At 43.6% G+C, this 16,382-nt stretch overlaps 1 protein-coding gene across 1 annotated transcript; it reads right to left on the bottom strand.

Moving 5' to 3' along the window:
- Positions 1-5,771: 5,771 nt before the first annotated feature.
- On the bottom strand, positions 5,772-16,065 carry LOC100350168 (HLA class II histocompatibility antigen, DRB1 beta chain). Its single transcript, XM_089334112.1, is given in 4 exon segments — positions 5,772-6,091; positions 8,486-8,663; positions 8,665-8,753; positions 15,870-16,065. Coding segments are annotated over 4 exon segments (672 nt in total). The 5' UTR covers positions 15,970-16,065; the 3' UTR covers positions 5,772-5,786.
- Between the last annotated feature and the right edge of the window lie 317 nt (positions 16,066-16,382).

Raw genomic sequence — 16,382 nt, 5'->3', positions numbered from 1 at the left:
ATGTACAATTTGGGACATGCTCAAGCTGACTTGCCTCAAATGGTAGAGTTAGAAACATACCAGGGGACTCCAATTTAATCCCATCAAGGTGGCATGTACCAATGCCATCTCACTAGTCCAAGTGATCAATTTCAGTTCACAATTGATCATAATGAAAGGACTAAGAGTCAAAGGGAGCACATAAACAAGTCTAGTACGTGCTAATACTAACTGATAGAATAAATAAAGGGGAGAGTGATCCAACATGGGAAGTGAGATACTCAGCAGACTCATAGAATGGCGGATGTCCTAAAAAGCACTCTGGCCTCAGAATCAGCCCTAAAGGCATTCCGATCTGGCTGAAAAGCCCATGAGAGTATTTCAGGCATGGAAAGCCAAGACACTCTGGCAAAAAAAAAAAAAAAAAAAAAAAAAACTAAATGAAAGATCTCTGTGAGTGAGATCCCAGTGGAAAGAACAGGTCTTCAAAGAAGGAGGTACCTTTCTCTGAAGGGAGGAGAGAACCTCCACTTTGACTATGACCTTGTCTAAACAAGAGAAGAGTCAGAGAACTCAAGGGGCTTCCACAGCCTTGGAAACTCATGACTGGTGCATAGGGAGATTACTGATGCCATAAACAGGAGTTTCAATTGGTAAAGTGAACAGGAGTCACTGTGCACTTACTCCTCATGTAGGATCTCTGTCCTTAATGTGCTGTACATTGAGACTTAATGCTATAACGAGTACTCAAACAGTATATTTCACTTTGTGTTTCTATGGGGGTGCAAACTGTTGAAATCTTTACTTAATGTATACCAAACTGATCTTCTGTAAAAAAAAAAAAAAAAAAAAAAAGAAGAAGAAGAAGAAGAAGAAATTATCAATTCCCAACTTGACTCTCACTGGGATTAAACATGACAATAGGTCTGATCTGATTTCATCATCATTTAAAAAATCATCTATTATTTTTCACTTTATGTTTCTGTGTGGGAGCAAACTGTTGAAATCTTTACTTAATGTATGCTAAACTGATCTTTTTTTTTTTTTTTTTTTTTGACAGACAGAGTGGACAGTGAGAGAGAGACAGAGAGAAAGGTCTTCCTTTGCCGTTGGTTCACCCTCCAATGGCCGCTGCGGCCGGCGCACCACGCTGATCCGATGGCAGGAGCCAGGAGCCAGGTGCTTTTCCTGGTCTCCCATGGGGTGCAGGGCCCAAGCACCTGGGCCATCCTCCACTGCACTCCCTGGCCACAGCAGAGGTCTGGCCTGGAAGAGGGGCAACCGGGACAGAATCCGGAGCCCCGACCGGGACTAGAACCCGGTGTGCCGGCGCCGCTAGGCGGAGGATTAGCCTATTGAGCCGCGGCACCGGCCACTGATCTTCTGTATATAAAGAGAATTGAAAATGAATCCTCATGTGAATGGAAGGGGAGAGGGCGTGGGAAAGGGGAAGGTTGCGGGTGGGAGGGACGTTATGGGGGGGAAGCCATTGTAATCCATAAGCCATACTTTGGAAAGTTATATTCATTAAATAAAAGTTAAAAAAAATCCAAAAAAAGAAAGAAATATCAAATATACAGCTGGTATTTACATATTTTTTTTCAAAAAGAACCTGGAAAATGTATTTTTCTCATAAAATCAGTGTCAGTATATTAAGTTGTAAAAATAATCTTCTTGCTTTTTTATTAATTTTTGCTATAACTGGATAAATTGATGATAATTATATATATGTATATATCTCCCATTATCTCCTACCCCATCCACCATTTCTTTAAGTGCTGTTTTTTTTTTTAACTTTTTACTTATTCTCATTTTATTTGAAAGAGAGACAGAGACAGAGATAAGCAGAGAAAGAAATCTTTAGTCCACTGATTCACTTCCCAAATACCCACAACATCCCTGGCTGGGACAGACCTCAACAAGGAAACAGGATGTCAGTTTGGAGTTGCACGTGAGTAACACAGATTGAAGTATTTGAACTATCATCACCTGCCTCCCAGGAGTCATAAGAGTGGGGTTACTGCAACGAGTCTCCACGAGGGTAATGCCAAGCAGAAAGGTAGGGTTGGAGCTGCCTCAGTCAGCCCCTACACACCAGTGCCTAATAGGCTGTAGAAATGAGAGTCTAACCTGTAAGAATAGAACATGGGCTAGGACCAGCCAAGCTGTAGGGGTGGTACTGCCGGAACAGTTGGAATCCCAGCTCCCAAAACAGTGTGCCCAGGACTCTAGACTTGCAACTTCAGATCTTAATGTTTGCCTTGCTTGTTTTCAGTCTGGCTTTGCCCCTATTAGTCCTAATTCCTTGACTACCTTGGAATGAAAATGTATACCTTTTTCCTTTTTCATTACACTACTGTATCTTGGAAGTGAGTATAACTTGTTCTGGTTACACAGGTTCCAAGTTAATTTGCTTTGAGTCTCAGATGAGAATTTGCACTATGGACTTTTAAATTGATGTTGGGGGGGTGGCACTTTGGAATAGCAGGGAAAGTAGAGGAGGATGGACCAAGTGCTTTGGCCCCTGCATCCACGTGGGAGACCTGGAGGAACCTCCTGGCTCCTGGCTTCAGTTTGGCCCAGCTCTGGCCATTGAGCCATTTGGAAAGTGAAGCAGCAGATGGAAGACCCCCCTCTGTCTCTCTCTGCCTCTGCCTCTCAAATAAATCTGCCAATCAAATAAATAAATATAACTCTTTAAAATTTAAAAAAATTGATATTGAACTGAGTTAAGACTTTGGGACTTCTAGAATGGAAATATTGTATGCTATATATGACAACGACATGAGTTTGGGGGAGCCAGCTATGGACTGAATTGAATTTGGATCCCCAGGACTAGCAGGTAAAGTCGCCACCTGCAACCCCTGGCTGCTCCACTTCCAATACAGCTCCTTGCTGATGTGCAATGGAGTATGGCCCAAGTTATTGGGCCCTGGTACTCACATGGGAAATCTAGATGAAGTTCCTAGCTCCTGGCTTCAACCAGGCCCATACCAGCCATTGCAGCCATCTGGGGAGTGAAGCAGCAGATGGAAGACCTCCTTCTGTCTGTCTTTCCCTCTCTCTGTAACTCTGCCTTTCAAATAAATACATAAATCTTAAAAAAAAAAAAAAACTTGGATTCCCAAAACTCATGTAGATGTTTAAACTGCTATCTGATGTCTTAACATCAAGGGTTGATGAATTAAGGATTAAGGATAGAGATTTGATGTAATTATAACAAAAGACAGGTCTGGTGGGAGGACTTTGGGTCATTGGGGACTTGCCATTTGAAAGTGGTCCTTAAGATAGTTGCTTACTGCAGCCTATGTCTGCCTAGCTTCTCCCTCTGCCTTCTGCTCGCTGGGTGATCGTCTCTGTGCACCCATTCCACCTCTGCCAGCCTTTATTACACATCAGATTATGGGGCTGTGCATTCCAGAACTGTGACCTCCAAACTGTAAGCTGAAATAAACTTTTTCCTTCCAAAGAAGTCCCTGAAACAGAAAGCTGACACACCTCTCCAACTCCTGTATAAAGAGTTTACAAATGAAGCTCACAGAATTTAGACCTATGTAGTGTTTTACAACTATAGTCACAAAATGTCTTAGACAAAGGCCAAAAAATTTTATTTACTTGCTACATTGTTTCCCATAACATACTTTTGTTGTTTGCTTTAATTGCTATAGCCTATTTTCAGTTTTTATGCATTGCTTTCTTAGATTTGTATTTTCTCTTTTTCAATTAACTGACAAGGAAAACTGTATCCATTTATATGACATTTTGACATATATATATTCATATGGAATGCTGAAGTCAAGGTATTTAATATAGGTATTACATTACATACATATCATGTAAGAATACAAAACTGTTATTGCATAGTGATGTAATCCACCCACTCTTTCCTGTTTCTTGCTTGTGAAACTATATGCAGCAGAAAATATTTCATTTCATATTTATTTGAAAAACTGTGATAAAACAATGTGTGACAGGTCAGATCACATGTATGGGAGTCAGTGAGGGTTGAACACAAGGAGCACAGAGAAGGCACTGCCATCAGCACTGGGACTCCCTGACCAAGGCAGGGGCTAGGGAGGACATTTCCTGTAGGTCACTGAACCAGAAGGGATCCAGGTCCTGAGAAATCACTCTCTTTGTAGAAGAATGAAGTCCACTTGGAACAACTTCTTCATGGTGTTAAGAATCAGGGACAGTTCTTCCCTGAGAGACACCATCTTCCCTTCAGCTCAGGAGACCTGCAGGGGACAGAGAAGAGTGTTACTGTATCAGAACTAACTCTGAAAATGGTTTCTGTTGCCCTCGCTCAGGGCTGCATTGATCATGCCACAGTGAGAAGGGAAACGAAAAACCTTCACTCTCCCTAAACTAATGTTAACACAGAACACAAGCCCTCCCCCTTTTTTTAAATGAAGAGAAGTCTTAGTTAAAAATGATGAGAGGTCTTATTCCAAGTTCTTTCCCATTATTTCAGTTTCCTGTCATCTCTGCTACCTGTTCATGATAAATTAATTATATGGTCTCTAGAAGAGGAAAAAAGAGCATTACCTCTTGGCTGCTGTCTAGAGTGTCCTGGAAAAGAGAGAAGATATGTTTAAAAGCCATGGAGGCAAATATGTCCCCAAACCTGATGTCCCCAACCCAAGATGTGTCATCTTAGATTTTTCTACTACCATGTCTTATACACCAAGCCCACCAAGACAGAAGCAGAAACCGGGAGCCTGAAACCAAAGAAGCTGCTGTTACCCAAATTCAGTGCAATTTTAATTACCCTTAGTGGCTCTTCCTTCACTGGCTTCGGGTTTCTGACTCACAAATGTCTATGCTTATACTTTCCTATTTCCTTCTGTCCATGAAGCATAACCATCAAACTCTGACACAGTAACCAAGGACTGTTGGTTTCTGAATTTCTAGGAAATTTGTGGTCAACTGGGAAAAAGAAACACTTTATTCAGGGCCAATGGCTTAAAAATAACTATTTTGAGCAAAACCATTTCTGCTCCTAAGAAAGTCTATGAGTCCTCACAGTAACAGGGCCTCACTTTTCTGATTCCTGCAGTAGACAAATAGCCCCAACCCAAGGAAGAGCAGACCCAGCACAAAGCCCCCAACTCCACTCAGCATCTTGCTCTGTGCGGATTCAGACTGTGCCCCTGAGAAAAGAAGCCAGCGTTAGACATCTAACCCCACAACAACCCCTGTAATCGAGACCCAGATTTGCAGGGCTTTTGGAGGGGGGAAGGAAGCCTGGACTAGAGGAGCAACAGTGATTAGCCAACCTGCAAGAAAGACTTTTAAAATCTTACTGAGGAGCCCCAAGCCTCAGGCATTCAGCTTACTGAAATAGAAAAAGCCTGAAATGACAGCTGAGGTGGGAAGCATCTGGGACTCACTGAGGTTCAGGGGCTTGGCCAGCACAGCAGAGCTAATGGCAGGCAGAGCAGAGACTGGACTCCCCTCGTGTCAGGAAAACCCTGCCTGCTCATCTTCTCTGATCACCACCAACAACTCAGAGTAGCAGAACTGGAAACACAAGCCCAGCCTCAGAAGCAGAGACAGAAGCCCAGAGCCAAAGGGGTGACCATGACCTGTGATGTTGGGAAAGTTCAAAACAGGAACAACCTCCCTCTCCCTGCAGGCATGGTCACCTCCCCCAGGCATGGAAGTGTATGTGGAAACCAGCACAGGACTACCTCAGGGACCTGTGCTGAAGGAGAGGTGCGCATGCAGCAGATGCAGACACAGTGCGGGGAGAGCAGCCTGACACTCGGGCACAGGCAGAGTCCCCTTCCTGGAGGGAGAGGGCTTTACGGGTCGGGAATCTGCTCACTCCATTCCATGGTGACAGGGCTGGCCACGCTCGGATGCTCCACCTGGCACGTGTACACCTCTCCACTCTGAGGAACTGTCTCAAGCATCACCAGGGTCTGGAAGGTCCAGTCTCCATTACGGATCAGGCCCGTGGACACCACCCCAGCCTCCTCTTCCTCTCCATTCCGGAACCACCGCACTTCAATGTGGCCTGGATAGAAGCCACTCACAGCGCAGACCAGGAGGTTGTGGTGCTGCAGGGGCTGAGTCTTTGCAGGGTACACAGTCACCGTCGGCACAACTAGGAGGCAGAGGGAACAGGGAGAAGTGAGGCAGGCACAGCAGTTCTCCCTCGTGGCTGCTTTCTGCCTCTCCATCCCCAGGCTCCAGTCTAGAGCAGGAGTCTTGAGGAGAGGGGTGTCGCTCCCCCTCTTCGTGGAGGAACGACACTAAACCCTGCCTAGGCTTCATATCCGAGTCACGGCACCATTATGTCGCTCCCCCTCTTCGTGGAGGAACGACACAGGACCCTGCGCTGTTCTTTCGTCTGCTCGGCCCTCCCCGGGTTTGCTGCTGGTTCTTCCCGGGTTGGCTACTGTCCCTTCCACCTCCGTGGAAGGGCAGTTCCCCCTGGCCACATTCCCCACTTCCGCAGGGGAGCGGCACATCGCCGGCCGGCTCTCTCGGGGGCTGCACAGGTGTTCCCTTAGATGTTCCCCTTAGATGTTCCTGGTGCATGCCGTCTCTCTCCTCCTTTATAGTCCTCCTCTGCCAATCCCAACTCGGCTGCCCACACGCCGAGTACGCTGCTCTCCTCCAATCAGGAGCAAGTCCTACAGTTTATTGGTTGAACTGGAGGCAGCTGTGCAGAAGCTGTTTACTTCTCTCCCAGCGTCATATTGTGGGAGAGCAGATGCATAGAATAAGTCTTAATTCCAGTAACTCAGTCTAGTCCGGATTGCTTCCCACAGAGGGGAAGGAAAAAAGAGGCTGTTCATTAAAAACCTCTCTTTATGATCAGCTGAACAACCCAGTTCTTTTGCAAAGTGAGCACAGCTAATCCAAGAGTTGTCTCTTTTTGTAACCTGACATCTGAGGCCAGAGCAGGATCTGTCACTCACTGACATGTGTTCCTAAAACCCAGCAAATCCTTGACATTGCCAACCTCAACAAATGGAAATTTTTAAAAGAGAAACCTGGTCCCCACCTTGTAACTGAATGTCATGTTTTTTATTCCGCAAAATTGTGCTTAAAAACCCCAGTACCATTGACCCCTTTGGGTTTTTGCCTCTCTTGGAGCCCCCTCCATAACACTGTAGCTGGAGGTCTTTGACTGTAATACATTCTGCTTTTAAATCTCAAAAAAATAAAAAAAGAGAAATCCGGGAGGGGGACATATTCATAATACATAAAATGATAGATTTTCTATTGGTGATGTCATTATGAACAACTTTACAGTATATTTCATTAAATAAAAACATTTAAAATCATACATGTAAAGCAATGAACGAAGTCATATATATAAACCATAAATGGGAGAAAATACAGGACCAAGTATCAACAAAGTATTAATAAAGTTTCTGCATAAGAAAACCAGAAAAGCTCTGGAAATCCAGAGGTCAGTGATAATAGATAATTCCTGGAGCAGTCATAACAACTGGCCAGTATTGGGAAAAATGTTCAAGAAACCTGGAAACAGAAGAAACAGACATTTAAAATACAACAGGGGAGATATGGTCGAGTGCAGGGTGCTACCAGATCCCCAAGCGTGATCAGGTATTTGAGGGAAAACAAGTGGCTGTACTGAACACTTACACTTCTGTCTCTTGTCATTATTTTCTAAACAACACGGTGTGACAAGGATTGGCACAGCATTCACACTGCCAGTGTTAGGGAGCCTAAGTGACCTGAGATGCTTTAAAGACCAGGGCAGGGTGTGCACAGGTCACATGGAAACACTACCCATTTTATATAAGGGAGTGGAGCACCATTAGATTTTGTAAAAGATTGGTTTATTTATCATTTATTTATTTATTTATTTGAAAGGCAAAATGATAGAAACAGGGAAAGAAAGAGAAAGTGGGAGAGAGAAAGATTCTTCCATCCCCTGGTCACTCTGCAAATGAGGAGAAGGGTCAGCACATGGCCAGGCCAAAGCCAGCCTCCAGGATCTCCATCCAGGTCACCCAAGAAGGTGTCAATGGGCCAAGCACCTGGGACATCCTCCATGCTTTCCAAGGTGCATTAGCAGGGAGCTGGATCAGACGTGGAGCAGCCAGGACTGGAACCTGCGCGCCAGCATCGTAAGCAGCAGCTTAACCTGTGCCACCACCAGGGCCCCTCATCCTCCCAACTGGACACCTGCGGGGCTCCTGGAACCGCTCCCCCTCTCACACACAGGCCAATGTATCTGAAATATCTTTTAATTACTTAACAAAGGGGAATGTGCGGTAAATTGTGTTAAAATGCACAGAGCAAAATATGCGCCTAATTCAATCCTATTGGCATTATTAAAATACTAACCTCAGTAGGTTAAGTTAAATTGTAGTGCTAAGCCGGTTTCACAATCATTTCAACAACGTAAAAATATTACACCAAAAAACAAACAATGAAAACATAGCAGGCAACTCAGACCTAAAATGGGCCTCAGAAGTCCTTGGTGCCTGGAGATCGCTGTCCCTGGCCCCGGGCTCACCTCGCCGCTGCACCAGGAAGCTGTCCACAACTCCATAGTTGTATCTGCAGTACGCGTCCACCGTGGCCCGCACTTCCTCCAGTCTGTCCGTCTGGCTGTTCCAGTACTCGGCGTCCAGCCGGCCCAGCTCAGTCAACGCCCTGTACTCCCCCACGTCGCTGTCGAAGCGCACGAACGAACTCCTCCCGGTTGTATAAGTGTCCATCCAGGAACCGCTGCGTCCCGTTGGAGAAATGACACTCATGTTTAACTTGCTGCATGAAACGGGCTGGAGGACACAGAGACCCGGTCACAGGGGCGGCCTCCGGGGAGAGACTGATGGTGACTCCCGCCTGTCGCCTGTCGGGGCGCGGGGGCGGAGGCGGGCCCAGGACATCCCGATGCACACACCGCGCCCCCAGCCCTGCGCCCCGCGTCTCTCCTCAGCCTTGTAGGGAGGGAGCTCCCTGCTGCTGGAAGCCCCTCTGAGCCGCAGCCTTCAGGACCCTCCGCCTCTGCGCAGCCTGGGACCTCCCAGCTGGGCCACAGCCACCTTCGCCCTGGTGCCGCCTGCACCTGCACCGGCCGCTGCTGCTGCCTCAGCGGGGACGCCACCGCCCGCCTCTCACCGCAGGGCTCTGGCTCTCCTGAAAGGCATCCACCTCCTCCTTCCTGGGAATAACACCTCAGTGTCCGCATAGTGCCCGGCCTGTGCCGACCCCGAGAACCCCAAGAAGAGAACAAGGGACGTGTCCCCTCCCCTCGCGGAGCAAAGTGCACTAAACGTGGTGGACGAAGGCCAAACACATGCCAATGTGAGGGGCGTGCAAGACCAGCACAGACAACGATGGCGTTGACCTGGGCCGCGGGAGGCGCCGAGATGACCCTGTGAGGAGCGACCTCTGAGGTGGGACACGAAAGGTTAGACTAGAGTGAGCTAGGAGTGGGGTGTGTGTGTGTGTGTGTGTGTGTGTGTGTGTGTGTGAGTGAAAGGCAGCAACGTTTAGGGAGAGGAAATGTGACGTCCGAAGGCCGATGAACTTCCTCAAGAAACCGGAAATGGCAGAGCACAACCAGGAAAAGGCCGGGCCCATGGCGCAGAGAGTGACAGGAGGGTGGAATACGGAGACTCGGCCTTAGCCACGTACTGAGGAGTCCTGTGGTCCTTGTAGGGATTTCAGATTTACAGCAGGTGATGGTAAAATACTGAGAAGTCGTCAGGAGACTAACTCTGATTCTAATACAGGTCTGCAGCCCTTTAAATGAATTTCCAAATCTCAAAAGCAAAGGTCTCCAGGTCTTTTAAAAATTTTATTCCAAATTCTTTGAAAATTTAGACCAGATGAAGTGTAGGTAAGGATGTGTCTCAGAGCTGTCCGGGCTCATCCATCACATGTGTTCCCAGTTTCCATTCATGCTAGCATACTTACATATGTGTTTCTGTGCATGAATTCATTACATAAATGTATATTTTTAAATTTTTGCTTTTTATTTGGTTAATATGAGAAAAGATCCCAATAAGTTTGCCAAAATTAATCCTGTGGTTAAAAGTGACACAAGCATCTGACAAGACCAGTAGTACAGCATGTGGGAATTCTGCAGGAGTTTTAAGCGTTTTATTGAAAATATTTGTGGCAGTCAACACTGCTGATGCCTTATAAAGCAAGTTATTGAAAGGTGACAGACTAAGGTGATGACTAAGAACTCACAAAAACTGAACAACATTGCACAGGGTTACAAAAACTAAAATGAAGGTATTGAATTTACACTTATCTAGTGGCTTCAGTAAGAAAGTGGTGAATTCCTATAACTGTAGTTTCATATCACTCTGTTTTATAATGAAATGAGGTAAAATAAACCATGCAGAACTGAATTGTGTAGTATTTGTATTAACATGAGAATCTAGAAGTTTTAGAATCAGCACAGTGTAAACCAGTGTTGCCCAGCTCAGCACTCCTGAAACTGTGGACCTGACATCTTGCCAACAGTTCCCTGTTGGAGGGATTTGGGGTGCAAAGGTGGGGAGTAGGATACAAAACTGTCCCCTGGTGAGAATCACTGGTGTAAACCACCTGAAAAAGAATGCATGAGAAAGGAACCAGCACTAATTACAAACAGATGAGAATTATATTGAAAAGATCTCCCAAACATTGTGTCTGATGAAAATCTTGGCCTAAACAAACACATTTTTTGAGAAACATACCTCTAAACGCAAAACATTTAAAATTGATTTGCAATGACTATTGAGACACTATCAAAACATATGGTTCTGGGCCGGCACCACAGCTCACTAGGCTAATCCTCCACCTGCAGAGACGGCACACCAGGTTCTAGTCCCGGTTGAGGCGCCAGATTCTGTCCCAGTTGCCCCTCTTCCAGGCCAGCTCTCTGCTGTGGCCCGGGAGTGCAGTGGAGGATGGCCCAAGTCCTTGGGCCCTGCACCCCATGGGAGACCAGGAGAAGCACCTGGCTCCTGCCATCGGATCGGCACAGTGTGCCAGCAGCAACACGCCAGCCGTGGCGGCCACTTGGGGGGGTGAACCAACGGCAAAAGGAAGACCTTTCTCTCTGTCTTACTCTCTCACTGTCTAACTCTGCCTGTCAAAAAGAAAAAAAAATAAATAAATAAAAACATATGGGTTCTAACCAGGGATATATTTTGTTATTTCTTCAATAACCACTGTTACAGTGGAATTATTTACAGCAAACTGTAAATTTTATATTGTCTCTATATAACTGTTATACACACCATATTTTGAATTTCTTATAAAAGGTGAAGTTTTGGCTTTTAATTCCTCCTAGGATGTTATCTATGTTAAAATATAATGACTAAAGAATCTTGTCCAATGAAGAGTAGGTACAAACACTTTTTTGAACTCTGTGTTTATTGTACTTTAAAGAGACTTCAGAATCCACATCTATGTAAGAAATCAGTTGATAGAGCTTATTATGAAGCTAAGAAATAAATAAATCTGAACAAGACTTGGCATAGTTTGAGATGTGTTCATATTTGCAAACAACCTAGTAAAGAGTATTTAGACGACCATATCATTAATGAAAAGAAAACCATATTGCACTTCTATACATGATAGAGATTATAACCCAATAATATAAATACATCAGGAGCAGCTGACATTAAAAATAAAGTACAGAACACTGACAGTGAAGTGAGAGGAAAATAGTAGTGGTGGCATTAATTAATTAACACTGAGCACAGGTGCAAAGATTCCCACAAAAGATATGGTGAGAATAAGGGAACAGTACACTGTTAGCCTAGCGTAATGGACACAAACTTTGGAACTATAAAAAACTGTGTTTCCCACAGTGAGAATCACTACTAGACAACTGTATTGGCAGTGGAAAAGGTCTTTAGAATGGCAATATGCAACTTCTGTGAATCTCATTCACTGAAATTGTGAGACTCTTAACTCTACTTGATGATAGTGATAACTGTGACCCTAACAACCTACTTATGTGAGATCCTCAAACCATAACTTGTAGTAAGCATGGCTGTGTATTAGCTTAGTAGTTAACTTAATGTGAGAAATTTTTCTTAAGCAAATTGTATTCTATATTTATTCTAACACTTCACCAACCATTTTGTTAGTATGAAAATATACTGGAATGCTATTTTTTTTGTCTTTGTACCCTAAGTATGAAGGAAAATGTAGAAGGAAAGGGATGAGATTGGAGGCTGCAGGGATAATCCAGTACGAGATTACGATAGGTAGTGCCAGGGAAGCAGCCTGCTGCAAACATGTGGCAGTTGGATTGGAGAGCTCTTTTAGAGACAGCATCCGCGACGCCTACAAGAGAAAGGATATGCTTGCACGGAAGTAAGTGTAGAGGCACTGTATCTAATGCCTTGTTCATCATCTCTTTTAATCCTCGAACAATGGAGGCAACTAAATGAGAGGGGTGAATTGACTTGTCCATGGTCACATGTTTCATGACAAGTCAAGCAAACAGAGGAGATTAGGAAATCTGGCAGTGGTGTCCTAGAATTTACTCCCTGTGAATGCTACATTAAGAACTCCCTGCCTTATGTCACAGCTCCTATGCAAGTCTCCATCTTAATTAAAAATTAATAGTAATCTTAAAATTCTTCAGTCCTGTTGCTTGTTCTCAACCATCATTTAATTTTCTCAGCAACGTTCAACAATGTTGACCACTGCCTCTTTGATGAGAGAGTAGGAAAACCTACTAAGTCTCAAAAGTTACTAACTCAGAAGTGACTGTCTGGCTGTGCTAATCCTATAGGCTCATCCAAAAGAAAATGGGAAGGGACTAAGACAAAATCCAGGATGTCTGAAAGATGTATGCTCTTATGCATTGTTTTTCAAAAATAAAAGTATAAACAAGCAGATAAACATTTTCTACTGTACCATATTCTCCTGGTTTTCCTCCAGCTTCTCCAGTTCTCCTTCTTAATCCCTTTTGGAGGCCTAGGCCCTATTCTTATTTTCCAAACACAACACTGCTCCCTATGTAACCTCTTTCATCTTTTTGGAGTTTAACACTATACATGAATTGGTAACATCACAGTTTCAGGAATATCTCTCGTTCTGGTCTTACACTGGACTGTAGTGTCTTGTATTCATTTGAAATCTTGAACAGCTTCACTTAAACGCCAAAAAAATTATTTCAAACTTAACACAAATAAAATCTTTAGTTCTAAACATAAACTTCAAATTATTTCTTGCATCATTCATTCTGTCAACCCAGAATACTGTACCCTGCAGTTCATTCAGTTATGAATGAAGGTGAAATAAAGACTTTCTGTAACAAACAGAAATTCAAAGAACTTGTCACCACCCATCCAGCCTTAATTAAGATGCTTAAGGGTGTGCTACACACAGAAATGCAGAAACATGGTCATCACTACAAAAGCAGGTAAAGGAAGAAAATCTGCCAAAAAAGCACATAGGAAATCCAAAATAAAAAATAGGAATATTTATGGAAAAATGGCAAAGCAAAATAGTTGCTTATCAATAGTCACCTTGAATGCAAATGGTCTCAATCTCCAGTTAAAAGGCATAAACTGGCTGAATGGATTTAAAAAACTCATTTATTTTATTTGCTGCCTACAAGAAACACATCTCACCAAGAAAAAGACATTTTTCTAAAGAGGAAATCCAAATGGCCAACAGATACATGAAAAAAATGCTTAGGATCACTAGACATCAGGAAAATGCAAATCCAAACCACAATGAAGTTCACCCCATTAGAACGGCTTTCATACAGAAATCAACCAACAACAAATGCTGCAAGGATGTGGGTGAAAAGGTACCCTAATCTGTTGTTGCTGGGAAAGTAAACTGGTAAAACCACTATGGAAGACAGTATGGAGATACCTCAGAAATCTGAATGTAGACCTATCATACGACCCAGCCATCTCACTCCTGGGAATTTACCCAAGGGAAATGAAATCAGCATATGAAAATGTTATCAGTATCCCCATGTTTGTTGCAGCTTAATTCAGAATAACTAAGATATGGAATCAACTCAAATGCCCATCAAATGAGGACTGGATAAATTATGGGATATGTAAGTTATGGAATACTACACAGCAGTAAAAAAAAAAGTAACTGAAATCTGATCATTTGCAACAAAATGGATGAAACTGGAAAACATCAAACTTAGTGAAATAAGCAATTCCCAAAGGGATAAATACTGTATGTTCTCCCTTACCTCTGATAATCAATAGGGCACCTAAAATGTAATCTATAGAAGTGAAATTGACACTTTGAGAAGCAATCACTTTGAACAGCCCTCTTGACTATTGAAGAACAGTATTGGGTGTTTTTTTTTCATACTATTAATTGAACTCTTCACTTTACATAGTTAGTCATATGTGTATAAAGTTAATTGAAAATAGATGTTAGTAAAAAATTTTTAGTGGGAATAAGAGAGGGAGGAGGAGGGGTGTGATAGTGTGGGGGGAAGGAGGGCACCGTGGGAAGAATCACCATGTTCAGAAAGTTGGAATTATGAAATGTATCAAGTCCATAACTGTAAAAAAAAAAAAAAAAAAAAAGAAAATTGTTAAAGTGGAGGGAAAAAAAAGGATTTGTTGTGGGAACTCTGAAAAGCAAGAGAGGACTCAAGCTTTTATTCTCTTTTGTTCTCATTAACATGCTTTATCCCTCCCACTTCCTGCACAGCTTGAGACAAACTTTCTCTTTCTCCTGCTTCTAGGCAGAAGTATTCACAAGTAAGGAAAAGATGATTTTCAGAAAGAGGGAAATTTTCATCACATCCTCTCCTCTGATGGATTTCCAAGAGTACTGAGAATCTGTGTGAAATCAGGGATTTTTAGTAATGGGAATGACACAACTGGATACAGAATAGGAAGGAAGTGAAGGTAGAGGAAACTGGACAAGGTTCATTGAGAAAAACAGATCATTATGAAAAATCATGAAATCTGGGGTAGGACCAGAAAGCCAATGAGTTCCCCTGACTTGCTTGTTGACTTTCAGCTCTGGGAGATGTTAACAACCTTCACACTGTCTCTGTACCACTGTATATGGGTGTGTGTGTAGACCAAGATAAAATTGCTGAATTTGTTCTATTTTTGACTTACAAAAGCAGAATTTGATACAATTTATGCTACATTAGTTGAAACCCTCTTGTTGATCTTCAGCCAGAGAATCTGGAGACATACTAGACAATTACAGTACTGAAAGTCTCATATAAATTTGTAAAGAGCTCTCACCTCAACTAGGATTCCAGAAGATGCTTTAAGTTCTACAAGGCATCAAAGAACATTCATAGATGCTCCTTACCTGCTGAGTCATCACAAACATTCAAGATCTTTGCTCCAGCTGCAAGGTGCTTTCCACTAGAGAAAACACTAACCTCAGCTCCTATCAGAGAACCTTTTATATAAACCCTTTATAAACATGGAGAAAAGGAAGGAGCTGACAGAGGGCAACTCGTGATACATCCTATCTGAAGGAGTGACATCAGCTCCAAGGAGCATGCAGAGCACCTAAAGCTGGTTGTTGTAGGATCCTTCGAATTCTTTTTAGTCCCCCAAAAAATATTCAAAAGAACATTTTTGGGGGCACCACTCATAGTAAGGGGCAGTGCTGCCTGGGAATTACCTTAGGAGAATCCATTTCAACACTCACAGCTGAGGAAATGTGGTGAGGGTCAGAGGGTGAGACTGGAGGAGAGCTGGGAGCAATGGGAGGGTCTCTTTATGCGATCTTACAGATAGAGGAGGCACCATGTTCTTTATGGGGGAAATAACTTAGGACTCATAGGATAAAGATAGGTGATCATTGAAGGACACACCACAATCATTTAAGAAACACATCATGAGCACAGAGGCAAATTAACTGCCTTCCTCCCCCACCATCCAATCAGGTATAAGGGCCCAGCATCCAGTGTATGCACTTACGTCTGGTGTCCCTGGCCAGAGACAAAGGAGAGCGCAGAACAAGCAGTGTCACAGTCAGAGCCGCCAGGCAGGAGCTTCTGAGGAGCCACAGACACAGCATTCTGGGGAGCAGGAGGGGCTGGCTGCCAGAGGAGCAGGCAAGTCCCAGGACAACTCTGACCCAGACACATCTCAAATAATAGAAACCAAGATACTCATGGCTTAGGGATTGTACTGACTAATGATAATTTGGAGAGCCAATCAGCATAGGACATGAAAAGCACCATCAGTTGCTGGCCAGACATTCAGAGTGAAGGTCCTGTTCAGAAACACATGAAGTGTGTTTTAAATTTAGTGTTGTCAAGTTTTGAACCTTACAGCTGCAGCATTTTCATCAGGGTGGGACGTGAGCCTCCTCTGAGGTGATCAGCAGTGATCTGTTCTGATTTGAACCTTGTAGGAGACATCACTTCTGACTAAGGACAGAGCTGTGTGGTCAGGTATATGTGTGAAGATGTTTAGAGTATAGGGCTG

This window comes from Oryctolagus cuniculus, chromosome 5, assembly GCF_051225735.1.
Source record: "Oryctolagus cuniculus isolate XC-2025 breed Fujian yellow rabbit chromosome 5, ASM5122573v1, whole genome shotgun sequence".
NCBI classification, from domain to species: Eukaryota; Metazoa; Chordata; class Mammalia; order Lagomorpha; family Leporidae; genus Oryctolagus; species Oryctolagus cuniculus.
Note: the sequence above shows the minus strand (reverse complement) of the source record. Positions and strands in the feature narration are given on the sequence as shown.